The sequence below is a fragment of the Nelumbo lutea genome, chromosome 6 (genome assembly GCF_056320005.1).
Source record: "Nelumbo lutea isolate HS-2025 chromosome 6, American lotus-T2T, whole genome shotgun sequence".
Taxonomy (NCBI): Eukaryota; Viridiplantae; Streptophyta; class Magnoliopsida; order Proteales; family Nelumbonaceae; genus Nelumbo; species Nelumbo lutea.
Window position 1 is genome coordinate 15,335,519 of NC_142689.1, and position 17,420 is coordinate 15,352,938.

The 17,420-nt window shown below is 37.6% G+C and overlaps 1 protein-coding gene and 1 long non-coding RNA gene across 2 annotated transcripts; one reads left to right on the forward strand and one right to left on the reverse strand.

Moving 5' to 3' along the window:
• The first annotated feature begins 1,635 nt into the window (after positions 1–1,635).
• LOC148847550 (uncharacterized) lies at positions 1,636–3,803 on the forward strand. Its single transcript, XR_016100957.1, has 3 exons — positions 1,636–2,007; positions 3,304–3,405; positions 3,512–3,803. It is a non-coding gene; the product is annotated as an uncharacterized LOC148847550 (long non-coding RNA).
• A 348-nt stretch (positions 3,804–4,151) lies between these two features.
• LOC148847551 (transcription factor E2FA-like) lies at positions 4,152–17,201 on the reverse strand. The gene is made up of 14 exons (XM_088950710.1): positions 16,446–17,201; positions 7,938–8,130; positions 7,634–7,693; positions 7,366–7,451; positions 7,195–7,283; positions 7,046–7,100; positions 6,479–6,531; positions 6,339–6,389; positions 6,205–6,253; positions 6,019–6,084; positions 5,847–5,923; positions 5,462–5,693; positions 4,694–4,760; positions 4,152–4,553 (listed from the first exon to the last, which is right to left on the reverse strand). The coding sequence occupies exons 1-14, from the start codon at positions 16,632–16,634 to the stop codon at positions 4,420–4,422; spliced, it is 1,401 nt and encodes a 466-aa protein (XP_088806836.1). The 5' UTR covers positions 16,635–17,201; the 3' UTR covers positions 4,152–4,419.
• Positions 17,202–17,420: the final 219 nt, after the last annotated feature.

The window sequence follows — 17,420 nt, forward strand, 5'->3', positions numbered from 1 at the left end:
GAGATCACGACAAATAACATACAAAGCTTCTTCTGGAATAGCATTATTTGCTACCTTGGTCTCCCTCCAAAATTGATTATGGACAATGGTCACCACTCGTCAATTCAATGACTCAAAATTCATGGATGTTCACCTTGGAGTGAAACAATGATTGACCTCAATTGGCTACACCAAAATTAATGGCCAAACCAAGGTGACCAACAAGATTATATACTACATAACTTGAAGACTGGACTCGATCAAACATGTCATTGCAATAATCAAACTTTTTTTTTATAAAAATGACTATTTAGTCTCTACTGTTAATAGTCCGTCAATTATCTTATCACGTGATAACATGTGCAACTTAAGTTTTTTCAAAATGTCAAAATTACCATTGAAAACAAAACAATGTTCATTGTCTTCTACCTTAAGATTGAACCATAATAACATTAAGACATAGTTGGATTGACTTGATGAGAGAATAAAGGACGTGAATTGATGAATTCGGTGGAGGAAACAAAAGAACAGGGGTTGTACTTAAACCGGTTATCCACGATCTGAACTGTCGATTCAGATGCTTGCCTCGCATTAGTTCTCAATCAACGAAGCTCTAACACCATTTATGGTCTCTCTCTGCATTGCCACTAACAATCTTAGCCTTAGAATTGGGAAATCAATTCTTAGACACCAATAGTTACTAAAAATGGATTTTCAAGTCAGAGTCAACAAATTCAAGTTGAAGTTCACAGCTAGGGGTGGCAACCAGTCAAGCTTTTCACAAGTCATTCGAGCTCGGCTCGTGAAAAACTCGACTCAACTTGATTTAAACTGAGTTTCAAGCAAATTCGAGCCTAATAAAACTCAATTCTTGAGGCTCGTGAGCTTAATCGAGTTTCTACATATATACATACATAATATTTTTTTATATATAATAATAATAACTAATTATTATTATTTAATTTAAATATCAAATAAAAAATAAATCGAAAGGAAATGAGAGGGGGTGGCCAAAACTGTAGCAGCGGCGGCAAATCGAAATGGGAGAGATGAAGAACGTAGGGGGGGAAAGAGAAAAGAACGGGAGAGAGGAAGAGAGGGGGGTTGGGAAGTTTGACGCTGTCGGAAGGCCAGATAGTAGATCGTCACCACTGTTCGGAGTTTCAAGAGCTTGGGGAAAATGAACAATAACCTTCGATAATTTAGATTTGCAAGGATTCAACAACCACTCAACCCCAACGACGATGATGTGGGACTCAATAATTGCAACTACAGAATCGGTTTACAACGTTAACAGTTTTAAACAAATTTGACACTTTTTGAAAATTTGATTAATGTAAATAACACGTTTGAAAGTTGAGTATTAACTTCGTGAAGGTATTAAAGTAAAATTTTCCCTATTTTTAATCCCGATATGGGAGATGGATCAGGTGGCAATATTTAAGGTTGTGTTTGGTTTGAAAGAAAATTAAGAAAATTAAGAAAAAAGGTAAAAAATCTTTAGGTTTTTTAGTTCATATTTTCCTCAAACCAAACATGGCCTAAGGGTGAGGTAAACCCGACCCGTTGCATAGTTTATCATCGTATTAAGACTGAAGTCAATCAACCCCGGCCCGTGGGCCCGGTACATGAAGAAAGAACCACAAGTTGAGGGTTAAGATGAGCATTTTGATTTTTTCCTTAGGTAACCTGATCGATTCAGAGACTCTTATCTTCGTGTCGTCTGCAGGAAGTACGAACTAGATCATTTCTTCCTGGCGACAGGCAATGGCAGCAACTCCGCTCTTCCTCCTGTCCCCTCCGGTGCTCTTTTCTTAGCTTCTTCTGGTTTCCTATCAAAGAACGAAAAGTTGGTCCTCTAGTCTTTCTGCCTCGCCACTTCGTTCGAAATCCAACTTAAGGTCCCAGTAAAAAGTGAGAGCTCTTCAACCAAAAAATAAATAAAAAACAGAACAATTCAAAACGGGCGCTTCTCCTTCGGCAGAAGAAATTACAGAGAAATTCGGCCTCGAATCCGGCCTCTGGAAGGTATCAACTTAACATAGCTTTTGAATTGAACTGATAATCTGATATTATATGTTCATTCATGCGCTTCGCATAGAAGATAGACCCGTAATCTCTCTCTCTCTCTCTCTCTCTCTCTCATACGAGGAATTATTAAATAAAGATTTTGGAGGAATACTAAAATCTCAATGTCGTTTCCGAAAGATCTTTATTCTTCTTATAAAGCACAGTAAAGGAAGATAAGGGAGATGGGAGTGGAACAGTGATCAGCCTTCTTGTCCCGCTAACCGTGATACGACCTCGAAAACAGATCTTTAGTAACATGATTATTTAGTTATTAATTAATTATCACAGAAAGAACGCTGGTTCGAGTCGAATCTGAAACTCCGAGTTCGTGCAAGAAGATGCCCAAGGTCTAGTCCTCTCCCAAGTCTTCGGATAGTAGCCCAGATCTGCTGCACTTAGTTTGCGCTAGCATTCCCTTTGTATTATGGCGCAATTGCATTGGGTCGGTAGGCCCCATATGAGACCAGACGTGTAACGAGACACTCGTCACAGACTGAATGCAAGTGCATAATTTCAGCGCAAACAAGTGCGGCAGTATCCACCAAACCAACCAATGCAGGCCGATCCAATCCAAATTGACCAATCCACTCCGATCCAATCCAAATTGACCAGTTTCTCTTTACCAGTCAGTTTCGAGTTAAAAAAAAAAACATAAACCGATGGTTTGGTTCGATTTTGATTTTCATGTGTGAAAACCAAAACCAAACCAATCCGAACTGATTTATATATATATATTTCAGTTTTAATATACATTTCAGCTTTATTTAAGAAATATACATATTATATATAAAATTTCTGATATATAAAATATCATTTTTAATTTCCAGACATCCAGTCTTTGCTTTCTTAAACTTGAATCATTTACCGTTCACACCGAGAGAATCATTCACAAAACCGATCCAAACCAACCAAGTCGATTTCAATTTCATTTCTAGGTAAACCGACCAGGTCAGGTCGGTTGGCAAAACATCAGTAAATCAACCCAACCCGACCCGTGAACAGCCCTATGCAGCAGATAGATGAATAGATGAATAGCAATAAGAAGTTTGCATGTTGTGAGGAGAGGTGCTACGTTTGGTTTGAGGGAAAAGATAGGGAAACATAGAAAACCTATACAGGTTTGTAAAAGTTTCCCAACATTTCCCTCTTTCCTTACTTTTTCCTTCAAACCAAACAGTCTAAAGGTTTGCATTTTACCTCTCTAACAGTTAGATATCTTATAACCCACTTCCCTTGTTCAATTTCCTGTTTTAGAAATTGGATCCAATCCATGCGGATATTCAACTCAAAAGAGGGAGGGACTTGAGTCCAAAGCACAAAGGGAATCAAGCAAAGGAGTGCTGACTGCTGCAGAAGGTAAAGCCATCTAAGAGTTTTCTTTTTCAAGTGAACAGCGCATTTCCACTTTCAAGTGCATTCAGATTATCTGTAGCTTCCCGGAGAAGAATTATTTTGTATTCAGGTGGGAATCACAACGAATGACAATGATATTGGAGAAAAAGTTGGGGACTTTTGCCCTGCCATATGCTGCACACGAAGCTGCATCTCCAATCAGGTTTCCTCCAGTAATATGTAAACCTCTTTGTATATGCTATGATCCTTTATGCTCTTGTTTTATCGGCAACTTTCTTGTCTAGTGAAGTTGCAGTACCCTAGATAATACTGTCACTGTTATAAGTTAAAACTAGAAGGCTGTATCTGCATCAAATCACTATCACCATCATTATCGCCCAACTTGTTAGCTATTACAACCATATGGGAGCAAATCACATGAATCCTCCTTCACCGCTCCATTCTGTTTAATGCCCATCAATTGTCGAAGTGCAAAATAATGGAGGTTTAAATCATTTCTTACTATATAAAATTAGACATATTTCTAGACTTCCCAACACTATTTTATAAAACTTTCCTTATCATGATACAAATTATTAAACCAAGGTCCAGTACATTGAGTTTTCTCTTGGTCTCTAATCCCAAGTGCACCCTGAGTTGCACTCCTATTAATTATTAAATTTGCATAGCTCTGAATCAAATTGCTATATACGAACAAAATGAGCATTTAGTCTGCAATCAGAATATCTCATGCATGATGAGTGGAAAGATACCTGGAACAATAAAGATTTCAATTTTATTTGTTACTGAATCACATGATCAAATATACTGTACAATGGACCAGCTATCTTCCATCTTCCTATTCTCTAGATTCTTACAGTAGGCAACATATAGTCATATACTTGGCAACCCAAGGGTGCAAATAAATCCCAAACGGCAGGGTTGCATCAGTAAAATACAAGGGAGATGGGCGAAAATGAGAGATTCTAATAAAGTACAGACTTTAGCTCTCTGATTCCATCCACTAGCAATACCCACTCACCTCTGAATAGAATTAGAAGATGGCACTTCAATAACACCAGATGGTGGAGTTTGTGGCCGTGGTGTGCTGACATCAGCCATTACAAACTCTTCAGGATGAAGGGGATCAACGGTATCCCATTCAACTCCAGCTAGTCTCAGTCAGGGAAATTCACTATTTGCTCCATGATATCCAATAAATAGAAGTGGATGGAACAGAGTAAATAATTAATTATTCAGAGGGGAAAAACAACAGGGGCAGAACTGCAAAAGAGAAAAAAAAGTAGGATACGTTCAGTCTTCCACATATCTGTGATGCTAACTCCAGCATCCGATAAAAGCCAATAGTCTGCATCACTCTGCACCAAAAAAAAAAAAAAACAACAGCCATCTAATATGAGTAGACATGTATCACAAACATCTACTGCACCCCTTGAGACAAGATCAACAAGATCAGTTACCAATGAATAGCACACCTTTTCTAATATCACTAAAAGGCATATACATGGAAAACTTATCAGTTGCAGAAAAAAAAAAGAAACACATAAAGACCAATGTTTTCAAAACTGGACCAGACCAGAAAAACTGGGAACCAGTTCAGTTTAACCCCAAAACCGCTTTTTGGCCCAAAACCGTCGATTTGATCAGCAAACCACTGATCCAGGCAGTCAGACCATCAAATCATTCAACCCAGGAATGGTTTTTGGCTGTTTATTGGGTTTTTTAAGTTCTTTTAATTTTTGTCAGAGCAGGCTGTCCATTCAGACCAGACGGTCAGACCATTTGACCCAGGAATCAGACCCCAGAACGGTTCCCTGTCCAGTCCAGTTTTAAAAAACTTGATAAAGACATCAAATGCATTGTAAAATATTGAAAATTTCCATAAACCATTTAACTATGAAAGTTGCATCTTTATAATCATTTTGATGCCAAGTTTTCCATCTGAAATAAAGAACTCTAAAACACAACTTTCTGAAAGAAGGAAATACTACTTGTTTGGCAATTAAGTCGCTTCATAAAAAAGATAATAACTGTAAAGTCTTAGATGGATAATGCTTACATCAACATCTGAGGGAACAATCTTCATGATCCCACTGACAAAATCATGTGAGGCATTTTGATCTGAGTATATTCTATGAGCATCATTTCCTTGCAATTCCATCTCCCTCCCACTGTTGTCCTCAGTGACTGTTATTGCTGCTGGGTTCTCATTAGAACCTGAGCTTGATGGAAGTGGTAGGCTTTGAGGTGCTTCAACACCATTCATTTCTTCAAACTTCTCTTCAAATTGACTAAAGAGATAGCAAGAATGCATTCAAAAAACAATACTGTCAAAATTCCGTCATTTCTAATTCCCACTGGTACATTTGCCAACTTTTTTTGCAGAGGCAGCATATGCCATTTATGCCAATAGAAGGCTAAAGATTTACCAATCAAGTTTGTACCTGACAAGATAAACATCAATAGGACCCATGGTACTTCTGAGGACTATTCTATATCTCCTTTGTGGATAATCAACAGCCTAATATAACGATGGAATGTGAGACTCAGCATCAGAAACATGAAAAAACATAAAATCAACTTTTCTATTCAGTCTTTTAAAGCACTCTCACCCACCTCATCAGGATCTGGGACTTCTAGGGTGGTCCCATGTGGAGCTTTAATTGCAATCAGAGTCTCATTCTGCCAGAAACAAAGTACTAAAGGTTAAAATGCTGTTTAGCCAAGCAACGGGACTTAAGAATTAAGATGATTAAATCACCAGCCAATACCAGAACTACAAAACTTGGAAATTAAACCAACCTGGAAGCAGGGTAGGCCCTTGATGTCTTCTTCAGTTACAAATAACCACCTAGAAGAGACATCAAAGATAAGTTTCTGTGAGTAAAATAATACACTATCTGTTGTAATGAAAAATGCATAGGTAAGAGATCTACTTTTGACTGTTTTCATCTTCACTCAGGTCCCTCAATCTTTCTTGCATTTCTCTGCAACAAGTTGAAAGTATCAGCATAACTGAAAGGCTGAAAAAGAAGCATTATCAATTTAATGTGCTTGCTTGATTAAACCACACAACCTTATACGATCATCTAATCTTTGCTCCTTCAGGGAAAGGTTTTCAACTTCTGCCTGCAGCAAAAATAGAAGATAAGGTCCTGTTTTTCTGGGAAATCAGAATTTTGTAAGGCTGCATTTGTTTTCAGTGTAAATATTTATCAATGTAAAACTACATCGATGGAGTTCAACGCCCAATCAGTTTAAATGAGTAATCCATTGGAACTTTGAAAAGTGTTATTATCAATGTAAATACTAAATCAATAAAATCCATATTGTATTTACATTGATTATTAATGTAAAACTCTACCATGAGTGGAGTTTACATCGATTTTCAATGTAAAACTACACTCCATCCAAACACCAACAAATACGGACCAGGAGTGGAGTTTTAAACTGGTCCATATTTACACCGAAAACAAATGCAGCCTAAGAATCTAATTCATGGTCAATAGTGTTTGTACATGGTACAGCATGCACTTCATAAATCCAATGCATAGTGTTATGTTCAAACGAAAGAAAATCTCAACAGCATAGTAGCCAACCCATTCAATTGTTTGAATGCCAATAAGACAACATAATCTTATACCTGTAAATTTGCAACATCATCATCAGCTTCTCCTGGCTTTGAGACATCAAGCCCCCTAATCAAACAAACAGTCAGTCCTCAAATACACTCAAAATGACTTATGCATCAAAAGATATCCAAGTTCTAAAGACTGCAAAAAGGTTCCATACTTCCAGCGTATCCTGTTCTTAAGCTTCTTCTCTATGAGACCAATTCCTTCCAATACATTTGTTATGTCATATATCCGCCTCTTCTGTACCTGTAAGAACAAAAACCTTCAATTGTTATAATAACATTGTGGCATACATAATAAATTTTATCAGTAAGTTAAAAAAGCAAACCTCCAATGTATCAGCAGCTTTGTTCAGGTCAAGAATACCATCTTCTGCATGTTTGATCAAATTGATGAACTTTTTAGTCAAGAGACCTGAGAGTTGCAACAAATCATCAGCTTCTTACTTCAGTTGCCTAATTTCAAACTTTAAGGCCATACAAACACTCAACAGTACAGATTCTTAGATATTGATGTTAAACAATTATTGATCCAGGGGGGATTTAGTAGACTGAATAGCAAAACATTAAAAAAAAAGAAATTCCATATTAACTTACCCAGAGAGCTGTCATAACGACAAGTACCAACTGGAGTCAGAGTATTGCCAGAAGGGGAACCTGCAAATTGAAACATCAAAGATTTTTATCAAATATCTCTATTTTGTTAGACTTGTTGTCTTTGGATGCTAGTGTAGAAGATATGGAAGCAGTAATTGTGGAAAATCAGTTCTGCCAAGACCACGAGAATTCGGGTGCAATACAATGTAACTAGAACCATGAAGATATGATCTAGATCAATTTGAGAAGATCTAATGGTGAAAATGAATGTTCAAAGAAAAACAAAATTGTGAACCCTTCTCACCTGCATTTGACACAGGGGTTTGAGGCCCGGATCTACCATGCTTTGGGACCTTTGATTTGCTGTATACCCTTCCCCCTTTTCCTGATACAGGCGTCCGGAGGGGGCTGTTAACCACTTCAGTGTATCCAGGACTGGTAGTCCACTCACTAGATTCACCTTCACAGTCTTCTGCTTCACTCTTCCGCTTCAGTGGCTGAGCAACACCATTTACATAATTTTCAATAAGCAACCTGTGGGAGTAGATAACTGCAGCAATAACTTGAAGGGTATTTCATAGATATATCCATTAATCCACTATAACAAATAATCAAAATGGGATACAAATGTCAATTGTGCACTCAAGTATCATGATGTCTTGTTCTAAGAGAAAAGTATTAAAAAATGAGAGTACACAACTAAAAGAAAGAATCCAGGGGATTCTCTGCACTTCAATTGACAATAGTAACATATAGGGGCAGACCTATGTAGAAGTCAGTGAGGGCAATTTTGAAAAACTTTTGTGGTTAAGCAAAGATTCATTTTTTTACAATTGCTAGGCGGAATACATTAGGCAATGCTATGTGCTGAAACACCTTTAAGATTCTATTCATTTGTGATTGAGAGTCACCTGAGGCAACAAATATGTGTCAAATATATGAACACCAATTCACCATTACTTGTAGTTCTCAAGGTATGATATGTTACAGTATTCGTTCTATCAGAATAATTCATCATTCTTATGGTCAAGGAAACAAATACTTAATATCAAAACTGTCAAGTTTATCAAGGTGCAAAGAATATGGGCAACAAATGCATGATGCATGTCAAAAATATCAGCACTGCTCATAGTTCTGAAAGCCTATTTTGCTATAATACAACTAGAGTGTTTGCAACTTAGTTTATCAGAACAAGTAATTCTCTCTTATGCACAAGGAAAGATCACCATTCCTTAATAACAAAATCTGTCAAGTTTCTCCTGAAAGGCCATGCTACAGGAACAAACTCATAGTTGATCCATTTTTTATCAGAAAAAAGATATCTTATTAAATATATTAGTTGGAGAAAACTGAATGGTACAACAGTGGTTTCAGCCCTCCAAAAGACATTAGCCACCCTCCATCAATTTTACGATAGCACCCAAAGTTGACTGCTGTCTAGGTTTTCTACAGAAAAATTACAACAGTGCACAAAACATCTGCTGTCTATAGACCCCTTGCTTTGCTAAAGTGTCAGCCATCCCATTCGCAGTCCTTATCCAACTGAAGGTAACATTCCGCTCCTGTGACAGTTTCTCTATTTCTCTCAAGGCATGCCTATAGGTCCATGGCACTTGGTTCTTATTTCCAGCCCAAGAAACAACCAGTTCTGAATCTATTTCTACTTCCAAATGTTGGAAATTCGATTGCTTTGCGAGTCATAAACCTTGAAGCAGCACCATTAGTTCAGCCTTTAATGAGTCTCCCACTACTAAAGGTCCTGAAAACATGGCCAATACCCTGTCTGCACCATCTCTGAAGACACCTCCAACCCCTGCCAGACTAGAACTTCCCATGGAACTTCCATCAAAATTTAACTTGATTCTGTTAGCAGATTGTGCCACTTTATTCCACGCCCTCCAAATGTTATCCACTGAATAGCCTTGGAAAGTATCAAGTGTCTTTAGCCAATGTACAGCTTTGATTTTTATGGCCTCAAAGATTTCCTCTTTTGAACTACTCTTCTCACTGAAGATCCTCCCATTCTTTTCCTCCCAAATAGCCCACACCACTACTGCCCTCACTGCTTTCCACATAATTCTTCCTCTCTTTTTTGGCTTAGGAAGCTTGGACTGAAAAGGCTAGCTACATCCTTTGGGGAGTGCCAGCTGCAACAAAAAAGAGAACTGCAGAGTTCCCAAATACAAAGCACAAAAGAGCAAGATAGAAATAAATGAGATAAGGATTCACCGCTTGCAGAGCAAAGGAAGCACATATGAGGCAAAAGGCATTTGTTTGGCCTTCTCTTTTGAAGCATATCACAAGTGTTTACCTTGCCAAGATAGACTTCTCAAACACAAGGCTTGAATTTTGGGAGGAATAGGCTTGCTCCGAATCTCTTTCATCAAGTTCTCCCCCAACGTAGCAGGCTGCAAGAGGGCATTGAAAAAGGAAACGCAAGTAAACACACCATTTGAAGGAGATCAAACTCGAGTATCCTCCACTGATGGATCCAGAAAAACTAAATTGAAGTTATCCAACAAACAAATGAGAGCTTCACATTCACTATCCCTCAATCCCCTTCTATATCCAAAATCCCAAAATGCCCCAAAAGGAGAAAAAAAGCAAACTTGAGGAGTATTTGTTAGCTAAAGATCTTCCCAAAAGAAGACTTGGGTTTCACATCCACATAAAAACGAGTGCAGCTAATAAAAGTTGAATATACATGTTGTATTGATTTCCTAGGAGAAAGGAAAGTTACAACAGAGATTATCTTTGCATCCCAACCATTATTCAACAACCCATGAATGCTCACAATTGCCTTATGCCAAAACCTTTCCCTTTCCATTGGAAACCTCCAAAAGCCATTTACTTAAGAGTATTGTATTTTTGCACATTAAGTTCACTAATCCAAGCCCTCCCCACCCCTTAGACTTATTTGCTCCTACTTCACTAAAAGGTCCCCCTTCCCATCCCTTGGCTCCTGAAGGAAATCCCTCATGATTTTCTCTAGCTGAACCACTATCCTAGTTGGAATCCTAAAAGTGGAGAGAAAATATATGGGTAAGTTGGTCAGTGTTGCCCTAATCAAAGTTATTCTCCCACCCACCAAAATGTAATTCGTCTTCCAAAGTGCTAGCTTTTTAGTAAATCTCTTAAGTAGCAGATTCCAAAAACTTTTTATTTTTTGTGTTTCCCCTAATGGTAGTCCAAGATAATCCAGAGGCCAATTCTTTACCTCACACCCTAACATCTAACATTGGACTTATATCTTCCCCCTCCACATTGATTCTCACCACACAACTCTTTCCCAAATTCACCCTCAAATTGGAAAGTCTCAAATGCAATGATGAGTTACTTTAGATTCCTCAAATTACTTTCATTGCCTTTCATAGATACATCAAGATTATATCATTTGCAAACTATAAGAGGGTGACCACCACCTCATTTCTTCCTACCCTCCAACCTCTAATCAATCTATCCTGATCAGCCTTAACTATAAATCCTACATAACACATCTGCTATCAAGGTGAAGAGGAAGGAAGTTAAAGGATCTCCTTGCCTCAACCCTCGCTTTGCTGGAAATAAGTCTCTAGCCACTCCATTTATCAAAATTGAGTAGTATACTGAGCTCAAGCAACCTTTTATCCGCTTCCTCCACCTAGCACCCAAACCAGTCTTCTCTAAAATTTCAAGGAGAAAAGACCAATCCATCATAGACTTTCTCCTAAGTCCAACTTGCAAACTAAACCCTTTCCTCTCCTTGATCTCTTCAATGCTACACACTCATTAGCCACCAAGATTTGATCAATGATCCATCTCCCTTCAATGAAAACAACTTGGAACTGTGAAATCACTAAAGGCAGCACCTATTTAAATCTTCTAACAAAAACCTTTGCTATTATCTTGTAGAGACTCCCCAACAGGCTTATGGGGCTAAAATCCTTTGGTACTCTAGCTTCTTTCTTCTTGGGGATCAAAGCAATAAAGGTTAAATATGCTACTTCAGAGATTTTCCCATCATTAAAAAACTCATTGCAAACTTCCATTAAGTCATCCTTCATGATTTCCCAACAATCCTGATAAAAAGCTATAGAGAAACAATCTAGCCCCAAGGCTTTGGATCTGTCCATTGAGAACACAGCTTCCTTTATATCCTCAATTGCAAATACATTCTCCAAGCCCACAAAAAGAAGGCCTTTGGCACCCTGTCCTAAGCTAAGAATGGGAATTCAGAGCTCCTCATCCCAAAGGTGGTGAAAATGGCCTTAAAGTGATCCACAAAAACTTTGACCATCCCCTCCTCTCTGGTTACCTCTTGACCATGCACAACACAGACAGATATTAGATTCTTTTAAAATGCTTTAAATGACCACCTCACTATAAAATAGAGGCAGGTCAGTAAAAGCATGTAATGTTTTTGTCATCTGGCATTCTTGCTAAAAGTTATTAAACCCTGCTTGCTTGTTGCTTCATTGGAACAAAAGCTTGAAGTGCCAGTGTACCAAATGAGGAACCAAGAAATTACATCATGTTTAACCAACAATGCAAAAATTGATGAAACAACAAAGCATCATATGATTATGGGATATTCCCTAGTTGACTCAAATAAAATATTTCTCACAATTATACAAGTTACTAACACCATTCTTCTAATAGTTCATAGCATTCAGATGGTAATTGGAAGGAAATGTGAGTATGAGATAACCACAATTCGAGAGAAATAAAAGCAAGGGTTCAACATGAACAACTAGTAATAAGTGACATCTCAAAAGTGATTTGCAACATAGAGGATGTCATTCTTCAAATTTTCTCTGATAGGATAATTGCAAAGTTTAATAATAATTAAATTAAGGCAATAACCATTATGCTAAGGAATCCCTTTTTATCAATTTATTATCATCTATCAAGGAACCTTTGCTAATAGCTTCAAAGAGAAGAATCTTTGAAGTTGGCTATCAAGCGTGAGAACATTGTATGAGCCTAAGTCACTTTGTGGAAAACAAATGCCAAGGTTAGGACAATATCCGGTCCACCTTCCAAGACCCCAGACAATTAGGACCAACATTGGGTAATGGACTTTTTTTATCTTTGAAGTTGCTTTTACAAAACTTTTTTCAATATTAATAATCTTTCCTTTTTTCCAAGGGGCCACACAACAGGGCTAGCCCATCCCTCAAACCCACAAACCCCCTGATCTAGGTGTAGCATGCAGGCAAGATTCAACCCCAAATCTCTGCTACAACCAATAAGAGACCTTACCAACCAGCTGGTTGGTACATTGCGACAACTAACCTTTCACTTAGGCAAACTAAAAAGCCCAAGCCATCAGTGACAATTGAGTATATCCTTCAAAAAGACATAGAAAAGCTACACATTTCATAGGTTGGCTAAGGGAGGTTTCTAAACGCATTTCATAGCCCAAGCCATCAGTGGAAGTGGATGCTAAATCAAAAGATTCAATTAAACACTAGTTCACAAAATGCTGGATGGTTAAGCAAATGGAAGCATATTTATGTCACACATAAATTTTTACAAGTTCAACCATCAACAAGCCTTATCCAACTAATTATAGAAATTTTCACATATGTCCATAGTACTAAAGCTTCAAATTACTTACCACACAAATAATAAAAATAAATAAATTTGACATTTAACTCATGAGCAAAATTGAAAACAGAAATAAGCTACCACGAAAATGGCAAAATTGAAAACTATTGGTCCCCATAACTCAAACAGACCACATTTGGAAGCAAGGAAGAATTCCAAGGAAATGCATTTTCAGATGCAAATATCCAACTATATAGTATATGCCATGCCAACATATATTCAGTGCTACTACAATAGTAGACTTTAATCAATTAAACAATAAGGAGGTTGCTCAAATATCCACAAGTGTCCAGGTTCCATTGTGCAGTTGCATTTGCATTTGCACCACTCAAATTTCTTGTATTTTGCACTTAGATAGTTGTAAATTCTAGCCTAAACACATTTACAAACATCAAATTATTTAGAATTATGCTCACAAATCTTGCATCTTCATGTAACTACTTTAACATAAACAATCTTCAAATGATTCAGTTCTGATCATTATCAGAGGACTGATTTTATCCCCACAACCCCTAAAATACAAGGCCCATGTGGCCAAGCTCAAGCCTAGAATTCTGAGCTAGGATGACCATAGGTTGGGGAAACCAATCAGATCTCATTTAAACTAATGATGACATTGAAACCAATATTGCATGGACCATTCTAAACAGGTGAAATATCAATATGAACATCAAATTAAAAAAAAAAATATGTATACTACAAGCATACAGATCCAACATATGGCAAGTCCTTGAGCAACAAGTTTTAATTTTTTATGACATTTTAATAACCAATTCTCCAGCATAAACTATCACTTAGCATATATTACTACTGGAACTAACCCTGTCTTTTAGCACAAAAATTTCCAGGTGGCAAAGACAAGCTGTTAAATGTACTTATGACATTTTATATGGGTATAAAAATGAAAAGTTCATAAAACAGACCATTGTTGAACAACATGTGGTTTTGTTACTAATGCCCCCAAATCCATGTTCTTTCATCTCTAGTGTCAAACTCCTAAACAAATTGAATTTCAGTTCCTTTGTTAGTATCCATGTAATAATGCTTAAAACTAATAAAGGGCAGTTGCAAGGAGCAAAGAGAAGGGACTTTGGAGTCAAAAGTTGTTCAATTCCCAAGTCTTGCAATGCTATCCAAACGGTGCTAGAATGTTAGTCCTAGTCTAAAGAAATCTCAACACATCAAGATGATGGACCAATAAAATAACTAGCAGAACATCCTGTAGCAATGATGACATGTAGAGGGTATAAAACAACACTAAGAAGACAAATATCGATATCCAAATTGAAAACCTTGGTCAAACAAATAGCTAAATCTTCTTTCATCAGTAACAAAGAATATGTTATTTTTTATAGTTAACAGTTAATTTTATTGAGTTGGAAAAATAATGATTAATGTACACAAAGCTTCCCCACATTAGCTGGTTCTGTTTATATTCTTCCCCAAAATAAATATATTATATTCATTTCAGTAAACAAGGCAAATGAATACCTAAATCTACCAAAACCAGTGTACATAAATATAGTTTAGCTAAATGTGGTTCAAAATATCAGAGTTGTTCTTGTGTATTAGGTGCCAGTATAGTGGACTCACCTATTTGGCAACTTAGTTGCTAACGATGCTTGGTTAGGCCATTCATGATTTATTCTCTTCTTGGGCACACGTCTAGGATGCCTTTCCTTGACCACTGTCATTTTCCCACCTTGTTTCTCCTTTCTTAATGTTATTGATTAGAGGAAAGACTTTCTAGAAGCTAGATGCTCATAAAAAATCAAGCCTCCTCAAAAGAAATCTAACACCGGGTGAATTGGCCTCAGTGTCAATGTCTTACCCAGAATGAAGGCCTTGCAAGTTATCAAATCTTTTTCAAGTTTTATAGAATGTGGATTCCAGTAAAATTTGAACAGATGCCATTTTCCGATTTTTCCAAAATGCCAAGTCTCACAAGGAAAATTTCCGGTTGCCTTTGGAGATGAAAAATGGCTATTCAAATGTAATGGGATTGGCAAGAGAAAGCAAAGAAACTCTGAGAAGACAAACTGATGCCAGCACTCAGTTAAGTAAGTTAGCCATGCTGTGGCTAGCAATCAGCCAATCCATATCAAGCAATATCAATGAGCTAATTTGATTTCCTTCTTTTACTAAAATATACATGCAGATCTCTTGCACTTCAAGTACTCATCTCCATCCTTAGAGGTGGGGTGATAAGCCTGTAGTCTTCATCCATGTAAAAATTTAATTGGGGCTGTACTGCATCTTAAAATAAAAAGGAAAAACTAAATGAGACATCAAGGTAGAGTAACATTTACAAGAGAACACTATTGATTACAGAAACATGATTCAACCAAGAACAGCAGCAAATAGAGCATCTCCTTGAAAAGCCTAAGGTAGAAAAGCAAGGTCAATCTAAAGGCAGAAGCTTTAAGAGAACAGCATTAGCCGTCGCCTTCATTATTGCCTGAGTTGGTATGGTATTCCCCTTTAGGAGGAAGCAAGAAAGCTTTGAAAAGCCAGTCACTAGTAAATAAAGCAAACAACTAGAGAGTGTACTCTAAAAGAGAAAGTTGAAACAGCTAAACACTGAAAAACAAGTATTCCCTTTTTCTCACTTAAAAAAAAAAAAAAAACACTCAAGCTAATGCCTTTCAACCAGGAAAAGTGCAAATTCAGTATAATGCATGCAAAACAATCAGTCAATCACTAACTTGCGATTATCCATTAAAAAAAAACATCAACTTGCAAACTCTCTTGTAGTACAAATATCAATTACTGCTCTATGGATCCCAATCACCATAATCTTCTCACATAAATTACCACGGAACACGTGGATCAAAAAGAGCATAACTAAAAATAGTTGAAACAAAGCAGTTATTAACAAACTCTTCCAAAAGATATAAGAAGTAAGCGAATTGTGACAAAAAAAACAAAATGAAATAAGCCCAGTAGCAAAAGATTCTATATAATCGGACCACCTTACTTCCCTTCCAGCATGTTATACAGAAGAAATGTAAGATCGAAACTCCAAGTATACGACTACAAACTAACTGCAATAATAGCAGGAAAAAAGCAATGCAAGCCTGCAATTTTAACAACGACAGATACCATAAACTAACTAAAAGCACTAACAGAAACCGATCTTAGTAGAATTCTCATCAAACAGCAATCAGAGCCCAGAAAGAAACCAATAACTAACCAAAACCGCAAACTATCCAAACAAACTCACCGGAGATTTAACAACTATAGCTTCGGCTTCCTCATTGGAAACTCTACGATTATCTCCGGAGAACCGGTGATAGTCATCAGGAGGAACAAACGGCGGCTTCGTCGATGAGAACGGAAGGTGACGTTTCAGAGGTTGCAGGATCTGCCCCGACGGCTGCGCCGAGCGATTGGAAGCTCGGGCGCCAGACATGAAAATACCGCCAAAAAATATTACAAAAAAGGACCTTTTTCCGATTCTGCGAAGGATGTATCAATCAAACCCTCTCTGGTGCGTTTTTCAACGCCGATTTCGAGAGACTGGATCGAGAGGTCTCGGAGGCACGCTTCACTACTCAAACGATCGACGGGGAAAGATTGAGGGAAATTAGGGCAGAAATTGGAGAGTTTGAAGAGGCGGAAAGGAGGGAGAACGGGATCTGAGTTTTGGGGGGAAGAGAGAAAGAGAGAGAGGAAGAGAGAGAGGGGTTAAAAAAGCGGGGAGAGCAGAAAACGAGGGAAGGAGGGAATTTAGTTCGGATAGATATGGAGGGAAGCAGATAGAAAGAAAAAAATTAAAATTAAAAGAAAATTAGAAAACAAAAAAAAAAAAGAAAAATAGTAGTTAGATACACACGCGTTCGAGTAGGAAATGGGAGTGTCTGGCTTGCAAAAGGTTTTTCTTATTTTCTAGAAAAAATATTTTTGATATTAGTTTTATTTTATAAATATTTAATAAATAAATAAAACGGTTCGAAGCGGCGATGCGCGCCTTTTGTTGGCATATCTAACTCGCGATCTTTTGGCGCGCATTTTGCTAACTCCAACCCGGCAACCCGCTGTCCTCTCTGTCTCTCTCTCTCCCACCAAACCCTAAACACGCAGCAGAGCGCAGAGCAGACACTCCACTTATGAGGGCTCTGTTTGGGCGTTGGTGGTTTTCACTCTCCATTTGTTGGTGACGTGGCATGCTGTGGTTATGGATGATGATGATAATGCT

Excerpts from the sequence above, each read along its gene's own strand:
- LOC148847551 (XM_088950710.1), bottom strand. The coding sequence starts at position 16,634 with ATGTCTGGCGCCCGAGCTTCCAATCGCTCGGCGCAGCCGTCGGGGCAG. Across the intron at positions 7,452-7,633 it reads TCGTTATGACAGCTCTCTGG|GTCTCTTGACTAAAAAGTTC; the intron begins GTAAGTTAATAT and ends TGCAACTCTCAG. Across the intron at positions 7,101-7,194 it reads AAGAACAGGATACGCTGGAA|GGGGCTTGATGTCTCAAAGC; the intron begins GTATGGAACCTT and ends TTGTTTGATTAG.